The following is a 13264-nucleotide window of genomic DNA, read 5'->3' as shown; positions in this document are numbered from 1 at the left end:
CTATAATCATAATGCCCACTGGTAAATCCAATTTACTCTGACAACCACATGAGAATCCCAACAGATGTCAGAAGGGAGCAGATTTAACACCATTACTTAAGCACAAACTGTAAAATAAAAGCACTGGATGAAAGTCTAATTTCTCAGAAATTTAGCCATTAACAGTAAAAAGGATGAGCAGTGGTGACATCATTATTTTTGTAAATTAGGGAATAAAATAAGAAGGATTATCACAACAAGAAAGACATTATGTTCAGGCTTTTATTTATTTACAGTTATTGCTGAATATTTTGCTTTTCCCTCTAAGGGACTTGCTCAGACACACAGAATAGATGCTTCCCATGAAAGAATATAACTCATAAGTGCTGTCTACTAACCATGCCACTTTTACATTAATTCTTAATGCTTTCTCCATAATCACCTTTCCCCCATCAGAACACAAAAGACACACAAATAAATGATAAGTGAAATGAAGTGAAATTACAGAATATTTAACTTTGCAAACCCTTACATAGCCAAGACTGCAGGGGAAATCTACATAAACAATGACAGTTAAATAGTGTACTTCTATTATTTCACTATAAACATTTATAGGACCAAACAGATATCAGATAAGGCAAATCTATAAGAATTGAAAAAGACAGTGTATGAATGATCTTTATATATGCATACTGTAGTTTGAGGGTAATTTTCAGGTTCATGCACATTCCAGTTGTTCAAACCATTGCTAATACTTTTGCATAAACTTAAGCTTAGGAATTGCATTCACTCAGTACAAAAGGAAGGAAGAATCCTCCGAGTTCTTGTATTCACAGTTCCTGATCTGTGATTGGTTCCTCCTCAATCTGATGCAATAGAGTGTGGTCACATGGCAGTGGGCTGCCCAGCTAGAGAAGAAAAATCATTAAAAATCAGTGACAGCTGATGAACTATATAACAGAACAGTATATAATGCAGAGATGTTTGACCTACTTTTGAGTCGCATGTAGCAGGTGTTACAATAGAGTTGTTGGTTTCGTATTCTGACCTCGGCTCCGGCTTCTGAGCCCCCCAATTCAGACTTGCAGCCAATGCACTAGAATAAAAAATAAAGACATTGCATAAAAACAGAAGCGTCTGAGAAATGGATGCACTCACCTTCACAAAAAGAGAGAGAGCGCAACTTGTAGCGAGAGAAGGAAATTGAAGCAATAGCCAACAGCCAAAAGAACCCAAAAACCCAAAGAAAAGATTAGCTGGAGGACAATGCAGTGTAAGTGAGAGGATTGGCTGAAATGATTGACATTTGGAGGATGAGAGGGCTGTGCAAGAAACAGATGAGCTCTAAATGGGCCCCATACTGCTTTGAAGATAGAGACAGTGGAACTAATTCAAGTTTGCTATCCATGGTTTGTTCTCTGAAGTCATAGTTAGACATATTCTCTATAAGTGCAGTGATTTTAATTAATTCAATAGCAGGCAGGAAAGTTTGAGTTAGTCACAGAAGAAGCCAAACAGGACCTGAACTCTGCAGATCTCTGAATTCTCACCTTAAAACAAGTCAAATGATAACAGAGCCCCAGGGACTCGATGATCATGGCTGCTCCCTTGCCCAGTGGTGTATTACAGAACGAACAGATTTTTCTACCGCTCACTGACCTGGATTACAGAAAACATGATCTCAGGGCCCATGAAGCAACACGGCCCCCCGTGGCCCATGCAGACATAAAATCTTGTAGACTACACAAATATGGGAGACACATGGCTACGATATGGAAGAATGTAGTTTGTTTAAAAAAACAAATGAGTGAGGATTACTTATTTTGTGGTGGAGCTTTAGACTCTGGATCTGGTGAAGTAGCTGAAGGGGGTGTAGCTGGAGACCAGGATTGTCTCAAGGAGCCCATGGACTGAGATGTCTGAAAAGCAGATCCCGGGCGTCCACTTTGGTTTGATGAAGAACTAGAGAGAGCTGAGTAAGGTCGGCTGTAGTCTGGTATGGACGAAGTGCTGCCAGGTGCCCACGATGATCTCCAGGAAGAACGAGGCACATCGAGATTATCAAGAGACTCGCCCCTGCAAACAAAGTGGGGTTTTTAGTGTTAGTGCTTGAAAGGATAGTTCACCCAAAAATTAATATTCTGTCATTTTCCCTCTTCTGACCCTCTTGTCATTTCAAACCTGCATGAGTTTCTTTCTTCTGCAGAACACAAAAGAAGCTATTTTGTTCTGTAGAATGTTGGTAACTAGGCAATGGCAGTACAGAATCAGAAAGAGCTTTATTGCAAAGTATGTTTGCACATACAAGGAATTTGTTTTGGTGACAGGAGCATCCAGTAGACAGAAACAGCAACAACAGTACAGACAGGTACACTAATGCAAATAAATGGGTAGCGCCATTGTTCAGTTACCAACACTATTCAAAATATCTTCAAACAGGTTTGAAATGACAAGAGGATGAATACATTATATCAGAATTTTAATATTTGGGGAACTGTCCCTTAAACTTAAAGGCACAACAAAATGGATATAAATCCCCTTATCTGCCATCGTTTACATATTGCTGTGTTCCAATAATGAATTGTTGGCACACTGACCTCCTCATTGGCAGATTAACGGGTTGTTTAGCGGTGTTGCTAGCAAGGCCCTGTTGGCGAATCCAGCTGTTGTCTGTGTTCAGGGGAGTCTTCTTCTTCATCTCCTGTATGATCTGTTGCCTTTCCACCTCAGCATATGACTGGGGCTCTTTCTTATAGTCCTTCCCGACCTCGCTGAGACTGCCAGCTTTTAGAACCAATGACGATAACAGTGAGTTATTCATAAAAAGGTAGAAATAATAAATTGGGGTTGATGTACAAACATCCCATAATTTCACTTAAAAAGCAACTGATTTCTGAAAATCTGAAATAAAAAGTATATTAGATTTATATGTGTTATTCGTCTGATCACAGGGACAGGACACAGACTCGATTTCATCTGATTTTGCTGACATGACAAATTTCTGTAAATCAAGTCGAGTCGAGTTGATTGGTTAGGCTCATTGATTGCCGTGGTTCCAAACCGCGCCCACCTCTCTCTGGGTTTCTGTATTTCATGGCATTTACGACGTTCCTTCTCTCGAGCTCTAGCTCACTTGCTGTGAACTGACGGTTTTTCTTACGTCTCAATTCCTCCTCCAGCAGCCATCCTGCCAGACCCCTGTGCCTGCTGTACACACCTGCACAGAGTCCCAGACTCTACAGCACTGAGACATGCACTTGAGGAAACTTACAGGATCGCTTACATAGTCGTTCCTCAGCGGTTCATAACGCTCAAACAAACAATAGAAACTTGAAGCTTTGGATACGAAAGATATACCATGACTAACCTTTAATATCTGGTTTTGCATCATCAAGCTCTGGTGTAGATTTGGACAAAGACCTGCAAAACAAAACAAATAAACAAAGTCAGATACACAGATAAAAGATCTTGTCAAGGCTTTCTTTTTGTTGCCCTATAGCTTTGTTTAAAATACATGGCAGTGCAAACGGAGGAGTTCTATTTACCTGTGCGAGTAGGATAATTCACGGTAAGCATTGGTATAGCCAAAGGTGTCCACCTTACTGTGGCCAAAGCAGCACAGGTAAGCAGATGATCATGCACGAAAGAATGACATTAATGAAAACAATTAGCGTGGTTATTAAAGCACAAAAATAAAATGCAGGGTCAAAGTTTGTCAGTTTGGGTTACATAAAGCATGCTATTCAATGCCATATCATGCAGTTTTATAAATGAGGTCACCACACAGATGAGGCAAAGCAAGAGGGTTAAAAATGACAATAATGTTTTCAAAGATGAATCTCACTCTTGCTCCTCCTGCTGCCTCCTCTCCTCCTCTCTTCTTTTCCTCTCTGCTTCCTGACGGAGGCGCACTTCCTCTTCTCTCTTCTTTCTCTCTTCCTCAAGGCGCTGTTGTTCTTCTCTTTTCCTTCTGTCTTCCTCTAAACGCTGCCTCTCCTGCTCTCTTCTCTTCCTCTCTTCCTCCTGGGCCAGTCTGGAGGCCTCTTGCACTTCAGTTTCATACTACACAACAAAATGGATTTTTAAAAGATTTTGTTAGTGTGTGTTATCAAACAATCTCTATATTACAGTCTAGTTTGTCTTTCCACACCTGTCACAATTTTAATAATCACACGTTATGTGTTGTGTTACCCTTAATTTTCAACATAATCGATATTCACTATGTTCTTTAGTTTTATATCTTCTGCACAATTATCTTGATATATTCCATATATTGTGCTCAACCCTACCTAACATACAACAAAAGTAATATTCTGCAAACCTTCTCGTTTTTGGAGCTTGACACAAAGTCTTTCTGGGCCTTTTGCCACTCCTCCTCAAGCTTTTCTTGGTCTTTTTTGTATTTTTCCTGCAAGGTAACAAATTGCTACTTTCTGCATGTTTCTTTTACACAATTAAAATATAGAAATGTAATATTAATGTAATCGCTTTAGATGTCTAGTGAAATTCCTGAGTATGTACAATATTGACCTGCAGCAAGCGCTCCTGTTCTTTCTGCCACTTCTCCTGTCGTCTGCGCTCATCCTCTGGGTCCCAGGACCAGCGTGTGGAGGACGTAGTGATGGAAGGCATCGCAAGCTACAGACAGGGAGAATTAATTCAACCATTATAGTAGCACACATAATATTTCAGAACTTTTAAGAGAAAACACATGCTTTCACATGTAACAATGGTACAGCGACATTTTTGGAACTAAATAAGCGGGTAATTGAAAAGCTTACATAGTAAAATGACTGAGACACAAAAATCCTCCCCTTGGGACATGGGGTAAACCTTTCTGAAATTAACTTTTGTGAAATAATTGTCTGCTTCATTTTATATCTTTATCCAATACAAAAACCCATGAACTGTTACTTTGTTAGGAGAAGCTCAACTTACATTTGATATTGCTGTTTCAGAACCACCTGTAAAATAATGGAAAATGTGACGTTTTTCATTAGATGCATTTGAAACTCAAATGAAAATGTTTGCATAATCTTGGCCTAACTGTATGAACAGCATTTCATCCAGAAAATATGAAATCTGATCAAATAACTCTCACATTCCAAAATTTTTATAAATAAATTATGAATCGTACACTCGTGCAATGACTTGGATAAACAAACACATGCAAAGACCTTGATACACAAACAAACCAAATAATGCGATAACACATCCCATAGATAAACATCTTTCACCAGTCCCAAAATGCAATATGATGCCACATGCAGAAGCACTCGATATTAGTAAAACCAAACCACATCCATGCCCAGCCCAGCCCATGCAGTAGTCACATTCAGAACATAATACCAACACACCACACAACACCATGATCAATTTTCTTGGCTTATCTGAAGCTGTAGATGCTCTGAATCGGTAATTTAGCTTTAATTTATATAATAACTCTGTGTGGACAAGATATAAAATCAGCAAGATATGAAATTCATATGCCTAGTTGTAGTTGTAGATGTAGTTCCATATGTTTGTCTTTGAGTGCTTTGTATGTTGGTATTGTTCCTGACATGCTGTCTTACAGAGGCCTCGGAGCATCACTATTAAAGAAGTCTGATTAATAGAAATCTTGCATAATCAGACCTTCAGACTTTAGCTTCCAGTGGTCTAGGATCGATCGCCCAAGAGGGCTTCTGGCTGACATGTAAAGTAATCAATCACAATACGACTTTTTTCCAGGTAGACGGTTAGGAAAACATGACATACATGTTACCTGGAAATCCTGCAGAATTCAACATATGACGACTTAGAAACTTCTGAAATGTTTAATATTTTGTGTGCCTTAAATATCAGACTTTCAAGCAGTGATCTGTGGATTTTAGCAGAGTTTACTATTTACTATTTTATTGGAGAGCTGGAGCTCGGATGCAACAGCAACTACTGAGCCGGCTATATCAATGAGCAGAGCTTAACTTTATGCAAATGATAATCGACCACCGAAAAGACTGCAGAATGCGGAGCTCGAGATACAATTGTTGTTGAGTTGAGTTGGATCACTGAATGTCTTTCAGTGTCAAAATGTTAGTGTTACTCATGGCAACTGTTGACAGCATGTCAGAGCTTGAGATGAAAGTGGACACTGCAAACTCAACCTCCCTTTACCACAGAGGTAGACCAGAGAACTGACTGACAGCCCTGTCGAGCCTGAGGGAAGAGCATAGAGGTTATGAGGGGCTCCTGGGAGAGAGGAGGAGAATGAGGAGATGAAGAAGATCTAGCGGTACCCAGCCCCAGAAACACAAAACCTGAAAGCACCAGTACACAACTGATGCTGTTCTGTTACCTTGTTCAAAAAACTCTGATCTCCTTTTTAAGTTTTTCAAAGAAATGGATTCTACATGGGAGATAAAAAAGTTAAAAGTTGAATTTTTAAAAAGGCTCAGCAGTGGGGAACAAGATTTAGCAATTTAGCCTTATCTCAATGCTTTCTTGTAGAAATGTAGGCTAAGGCATTTTGGGAATACATATCTTATCTTTCTTTTGACTTTGACTCTTGTTGAAAGTTAATCAAAAACAGACACTCTTGTCAAGCTATTAAACATTTTCAATCTCTTAAGAAAATTCACAAATGCTTTTCACAAATTTTCTGCACAACATGCGTTTCATAAAACAAGCATATCAAACCTGACTCGACACAACACAGGTACAGGTAAGAACTATTCACCTTTATTATTCACCGCTTCAGACTCCTCACGGAAACCTCCATTCATCCCATTCGAACCATAATTCTAAAAAAAGCACACAGACAGAACCATTAAAATATATCAAAATATAATAAAAACAACTTATAAAGTATAAGCATCATAATCAAATGAATTATTATTTTTTGCTTACATTGGCAGACTGAGAGCTGACGTTCACAGTTTTCACAATGGTGTCTGTTTGGTGGGATGTGAAATCCAAGTTGGCATTGAGATGTTTCTCAGAAGAACCTAAAGGATCCAGACTGGTCAGATTGACGGTCTTATGGCTTTTAAATGGAAGGGAAGGCTGGTCTCTGCCCCAGTCTGATTGTGCCACATCAACAAAATCATTTGTTTAAAAAACACAATTAGCAACGAAATACTGATTACTAATCACAACAAAATACTTCTAATTATCAGTGGGGATGACAGACAGACCACCTTCCCCTGCCATGCAGTCAGCAGAATGAGATCCACAAACCAAGTCTACCAACACATTATAGGCCTGTATAAAACCAGTGAAAATATGGCATCGCTATTCTATAGAGAACCATATAGAAAAGTAAAGATGTGGCTAAAAAGCGAGGAAAATACAGATGTTAACATGGAAATTAAAAAGTGTGTTTAAGAAATTCAGCAGCCAGAATCACTGACAGACAGAAGTCAAACACTATGAGCACATTAGATATTAAGATATAAATTATAATAAGACTGTTTAATAATTTTAACTGTTTTTAACTACAGGACTGCTTTAAAGGGCCTTTCAAATGAAATGTGAGTCAGTGTATGAAATTTAGTGACATCTAGCGGTGTGAGGTTGCGAATCGCAACCAATAGCTCACTCCACCGCTACCTGTCAAAGCACTATGGTGGCTGAAACAGAACTAAGAAGATGTCATCATGTTTTTGCTTCTTTGCTGAAAGAGATAACATATTTACGAAACGAGCTCTTTAGAGGAGTTTGTCCATTTTGGGCTACTGCAGAAGCAACAGGACGGACTCCATGAAAGGGAATCCACGGTGTATGTATGGAAATTCTAATTCTAAGGTAATAAAAACATAATGCCTTATTGTGAAAGGTCTTTAACACCTCTGAAGACATAATTATGTATATTACATTTAATTTCTGTCAATACGTAGATCCCCCAAAAAATACAAACTTATGTCTGTTTATTTTTGTAACCAGACACAAAATATTTCTGACCACTTTTGCTTTAAAAAGTAATCAATGCTCCCCAATGTTGCTTATATTATTTGGAAAATATAAATAGAATGTGAAAGGTGCTCTTTTTTTAGTTTTTTTGCTTGGTTCAAATTTGGTTAATGTATTTTGTTATGTTTTCAATGTTCTCAAGTACTGTGGGATGTAAGTTACAGTAATGTCTGCTATAGAAAAAGAGACAATACACTGATAATGGGACTTACTATTCCTGCCTTGTCTGCGGACATCCATGAGCAGAGTACCCTGTTTCAGAGCCTCATCCATACTGTTCTTCCACTCATAATAGCTCATGTCTGCCACCCTGTGCCCATTCACTGTAAGTACCTCATCTCCAACCTTCACCTGACAGTGCTCTGCCGGAGTGCCTTCACATACAAAAGCAAAGACAGAAGAAAAGTATCACAAATGTTTTCGTCAAGATGATCTGTACTAGAAATAAAGACAATTGCGCCAACGGGAATGCAGGAATGGTAACTTGAATGCAGGAATTATGTTCTCACAGTGATTTAGACTTAGTAAGGGTTAAGAGTTATTTATAAATAGAGGCTCAGATTCATTTAACCTAGAAAACTTCTGTCCTATTTACAGCAGCATATGCTGTATGCGTTTTGTCAGTGGTCTCTCGCTGAAGCTGCACGTAAAGGCTATAATTCAAACGTCACTCACAGCACACGCTGATATATATTCTCAGCATCCTCCGAGACACATCTAGAGGTCACGTTTCAGAAACAGAAAGTTCCAAGATTTTAAATCCGTTTTTTACCTGGAACAACAGATTGCACACGGACCCCTGTGGAGTCCCAGTTGGTGTGGAAGCCGAAGTCCTGGCTGCTGTTGGGTTTCTGGTTCAGACTGATCCTCATATCACTGAAGTCCCCCTGCAAGACATCAACAAGTTTTTTACACATGACAAATTCTTCAGAGTGAATATGAATGGTGGGCGCAGTGGAGGTCTTTCAGAAGTTAAAAGTTGCATTTATTGCTTGGGAGAGTCGTCACCTGCTTTACCTCATTGGGAGGGCTGAGAGGAGTTACTCTGTTGACTGGAGGGACAGGAGAGGGCGTCTGAGCAGCTGATCTCTCCTCTTCCTCCTCTTCATTACTGCTTTGCACAGAGCTGCCCTGGGAGAGATTTTCCTCCTCTGTAGCAAACTGAGCGTATCGGCTGGGAACTGCAGGTTTCTTGAGACTGTCTTTCCCCCCATTCATGCGCTTATTAGAGTCGTCCACCTGGAAAAAAATTAATTACGAATGTTAATTCTTCACATTTGCTAACGACAATTTGAGACATGCTGCACTGTTGCAAAGCACAAGAAGATGCAAACTGCTCTCTTTATCTGTATTACGGTACGTATACTTATTTTGGGAGACAATCTGGCAAAAAAAGTCATAGAAAGAGGGTGATGATTTGTTATTGGTAGCTATTGTTATAGGGTTTCAATATTTTTCTTTTTTTAACCCTAGACATTTATGAGTAGTTGAAAAATTAACCATACATGTGTCCTATGGTGTGACAGAGCAAACATGTAGAAAAAACTAACAATGAAAATAAATGCTATTTTACAGTACAAATATTAATAATATAAAATAATTTATTATTAACAGTTTGTTTTCTAAATTTTAGCTGTCACACCATAGGGCATATTTACGGTTTATTTTTCCCTTATATTTATAAAATTATAATTAATTATATTTATATGATATTTTATAATTTTATTATAATTATAAATTACTTTTCTCCAACTATATCAATATTTTTTACCAAAAAGCACCCTTTTGAGTTGATTTAAAAGAGTGGAATGGTGCTTGTAATTGGGATAAATGAAACATTTGTAAAATATTTTACATACATATTGATTTAAACCAATAATACTGAAAAAATACATGAAAAAATGGCATTTGAACACGACTGATAGCAAACGGTCCCACCTACCGTAAATGTTCTTGGAAGAGAGGAGACACGGTTGGCTTGTGTTCCGAACGGTCTGGGCGTGACTACAGAGGTGAGTCTGGAGCCATCTGATATCTGGTAGCTCCTGGGGAGGAAGGCAGAAACCTGATCGCTCCCAGGCTGCTTTGTCTCCATTGAACTGGTCTTATTCACAAAGCTAATGGAGCTGCTGTTGTTCTCAACCGGCTTAGTGCTGTTAATTGACTTCGACTGTTGAGAGCTGTTGAGAAAGGTGCTGCGTTTACTTTCGGTGGTGGGTTTGATCGGGCTGGTGGGCTTAAGCAGGCTGGTGCTGCTGCCGGAGATAACTGGTGCAGGATCATCAAGAAGGCTTCGGGTAGTTGTTTGGCTTTCCTGAACACTGTTCTTCGTGTTACGTGTGCTGGAGTTATCACGCTTGGTAGGTAAATCGGTCTGGTCTGATGCCAGGGTGCCCGCAACTGGTTCCTCTTCCATCAGAGATGGATCAGAGGGCGCTGAAGCTTTGTCTGTAGGGACGTAAGGGGTGTCAATGGTGTAGCTGCGTTGCTGCAGTGTTCTCCTTCTTGGTAGGGGTTCTTCAAAGACATCCTCGCTGCTGAAATTAATGCTGTTCCAGTTGCTTTGACCTCGGCTCTCTCTGAAAGGGATGGAAGTGAGAGAGGCAGGAAGAGAACTGCGATTAGATTACACTTTCACACTGAATAGAAAAAGTAGCACAGACCGCGCTCTCTATTCTAACAGCACACAATGCAACAGAGTTTTGCACTTTTCATTCTAGGAAATGTCATCTACAGAAAAATAAAGTTACACTTGGGGTGAGGGAATGTATGATCACCTCTCATCCTGCATTTCACTAAAGGTCTTTGATCTCCTGAATATGCTGGTTGTAGTGATCTGGTCAATCTGGTCTCTCTCCTCTTTTTTCTTCACAATATCAGAATTCACACTCCTGCGTTTGGTCTTCCACCTCGTGAGATCCTGCAGGGGTGAGCAGAAAGACAATCAGCCTCCATAACTGGAGCACAGGTGCTTATTCAGAAGCTATGACGGTAGGAGGGACAACGCAGGGGAAGGGTGGAGAGACCGAAGAACAGATTGAGGAGTGAGGGAGGACTAGATTTTACTGGTGTCCTATTTTGTATGGTTGGCTCCACCGACTCTTTTCCCCTTGTGGATCGGGTGCCCGTATGTGACCTAAATACTGTACCGAAGCTCGGTCCATCCACATCCAAATATCCTTGATATTCATTTTGATATGGTGATGTTATTTGTGCCAAAGCAGATTTAAATCTGCGCTACAATGTGAATGTTTACACTGTGTGTTTAATAAAGACATAAAAGTATATTGTTGTTTATGTGTTATGTGTTCAATCAGACATTACTGTATCTATTGTTTTGACTAAGTTACTCAGGTTAATTCTTGTGACAAAAATATGCAAACCCAAAGCCATTCAAAAAGTTAAATTACTATTAAATTAAATGTAATTTCCTATGACTACAAAGTTTTATTATTGTATTATCATCTGCTAATTGCATAAATGATTCAAACCTTCAAGGTAATTTTAGTACAAATCTGTGGTGTAAAAGGACTTTGCCTTATCTCGTGTGTCTCATATGAAAACATCCACACCACAAACATCATCAATTACAAAACCATGTATTTTGATACTCACGTCCTGCCACTTCTCCTCGCTCTCTTTCATCTGTTCACGCATCTTTCTCAGCTCTTCAAAGCGCAACTCCCTGCTCACGTTGCTCAGGTTCATCTGCTCTGTGATGTCACTCACTGACTGGCTTCTAAAAAGATTGTTGTTCAAAAAGTTATTGTCAGATGAACACTTAATAATCCCAGGACAAACTTCAGACACATTTAAGGGAGAAGACTGCAGCCCTTCAGCTTTTTGGTAGCTTTGTTTCCAAAGTGTTAAAGCTGAAGCAAGTAAAATTATACAATTAAGACAAAATATTGGAGGGTTAGTAAAACTAAAAATAGTTTTTATAATTCCATTCACTTCCACTCAAGTAACTTGACTTGTGAGAGCACATTGGACCTTAGACAATCTAGATGCCATTTATTAAATAAGAAATTAGTAAATAAGGAATAGAAATACAAGTTAAATAGGTTGTACTGTTTGTTTACCTTTTTGTTTAGCTGACACAACATTGGAAATTTATCTTTGCAAAAATATTCCTTGTAACAAAATACTTTGAAAACATGGATTGTGGAAAATTAGATGTTACAAAGAACCTTAAACACTATTATCAATTGAATGTCATTTGTATCAAGCAATGGGTTTATAAGACATCTACCTTGACTAAGGTCTTTTCCACTGTAATACACAAAATACCAGTGCTTCTCACACTCCGAACCCAGAAAACAACATATTTACACAGATTTAGATTAAATAAGCCAAAAGTGTATGTTATCTGTGGTTTCCACAGTTTTGCAGTGCAAGGTTTGGCCAGCAGCCCATGGGGACCAAAGCATTGTGAGTCTCAGAGGTTAATGTAGCGAAGAGCCGAACAAAACAAAAGGCAGCAGCCGTGACCTCATAACTGAGCAAAAATGTGCCATACTTGTCTACAACTCACCCATCACTACTAGAGGTTTCCTGGAGCAGTCTGAGGAACCAAAACAAGAATAAATAAATAAAAAAATAAAGTTATGAAGTTTTGTTGATTGACCAACAAACTAACACACATGTCAACTATCAAGAGCTTAGGCACTGCAGTGCATGATTTATTTTTGGTTATTCTTGGTTATTTTTGTTCAGTACACTTTCACCATGCTTCTTAACATGACTTGACCTTAACACATTTTTACTGTTTTTGTACATACACCGTGCACTCAACTGTCGGGCACTTAAAACCATAATATTAGCTGTAAGCAGTGACATTCTTCAGTATGACAAACACTGGAAATTCCCACCAATGATTTTAATGCCATAGAATTACATGGACTCTCATCAAAAGAAATGTTTTGCTTGGGATTCAAGTGCTACAGTAGGTGTGTTTGGATGTTTCCATGGACATGTAAGTGTAAGTTCCAGCTTTCATAGGATCACAAGGGTGTGGGGAATGTGGAGCTGAAGTGGATTGTGAGCTACCTCGTAACGAGTGAATATGTCTGACTGGATTATTTATAGACACTGCTCAGGTTTTAACATTCCTCCACAGCTTAGCTGTATCGACTCACACCTTATAAAGTCTCTTAGAACACTTTCATTTAAGTGCGAGACAAGCCAATGGACAAGAATTTGTTTTTGACGTATCAGTTTCTTAGCTGCATTCATCACCATGGTTTTAGTCATTTTTTTATTTAAGACAAACAAATGCAATATGCACGCTAAACAAAAACTAATGTCAGCTAATTGAAAGGTCAGAGTCTTCAGTGTT

The 13264-nt window shown here is 38.9% G+C and overlaps 1 protein-coding gene across 1 annotated transcript in view; it reads right to left on the bottom strand.

Annotated features, from left to right (window-relative positions):
- Window positions 1–243: 243 nt before the first annotated feature.
- lmo7a (LIM domain 7a) overlaps window positions 244–13264 on the bottom strand; it is a gene marked incomplete at its 5' end in the record, with an annotated part of 225770 nt that continues 212749 nt past the window's right edge. Inside the window, 22 exons of the mRNA XM_079464484.1 lie at window positions 244–887; window positions 973–1075; window positions 1530–1638; window positions 1798–2055; window positions 2577–2763; window positions 3050–3196; window positions 3347–3399; window positions 3525–3581; window positions 3824–4041; window positions 4301–4387; window positions 4510–4617; window positions 4918–4943; window positions 6314–6364; window positions 6695–6758; window positions 6865–6962; window positions 8139–8300; window positions 8699–8813; window positions 8944–9165; window positions 9869–10505; window positions 10704–10846; window positions 11542–11665; window positions 12461–12490. Coding sequence (XP_079320610.1) covers window positions 865–887; window positions 973–1075; window positions 1530–1638; window positions 1798–2055; window positions 2577–2763; window positions 3050–3196; window positions 3347–3399; window positions 3525–3581; window positions 3824–4041; window positions 4301–4387; window positions 4510–4617; window positions 4918–4943; window positions 6314–6364; window positions 6695–6758; window positions 6865–6962; window positions 8139–8300; window positions 8699–8813; window positions 8944–9165; window positions 9869–10505; window positions 10704–10846; window positions 11542–11665; window positions 12461–12490 — 3022 coding nt within the window. The 3' untranslated portion in view covers window positions 244–864. The remainder of the gene's footprint in view (window positions 888–972; window positions 1076–1529; window positions 1639–1797; window positions 2056–2576; window positions 2764–3049; window positions 3197–3346; window positions 3400–3524; window positions 3582–3823; window positions 4042–4300; window positions 4388–4509; window positions 4618–4917; window positions 4944–6313; window positions 6365–6694; window positions 6759–6864; window positions 6963–8138; window positions 8301–8698; window positions 8814–8943; window positions 9166–9868; window positions 10506–10703; window positions 10847–11541; window positions 11666–12460; window positions 12491–13264) is intronic.

Source organism: Barbatula barbatula (genome assembly GCF_947034865.1).
Source record: "Barbatula barbatula genome assembly, chromosome: 9".
Classification (NCBI taxonomy): domain Eukaryota; kingdom Metazoa; phylum Chordata; class Actinopteri; order Cypriniformes; family Nemacheilidae; genus Barbatula; species Barbatula barbatula.
This window is presented reverse-complemented; position numbering and strand designations above follow the sequence as displayed.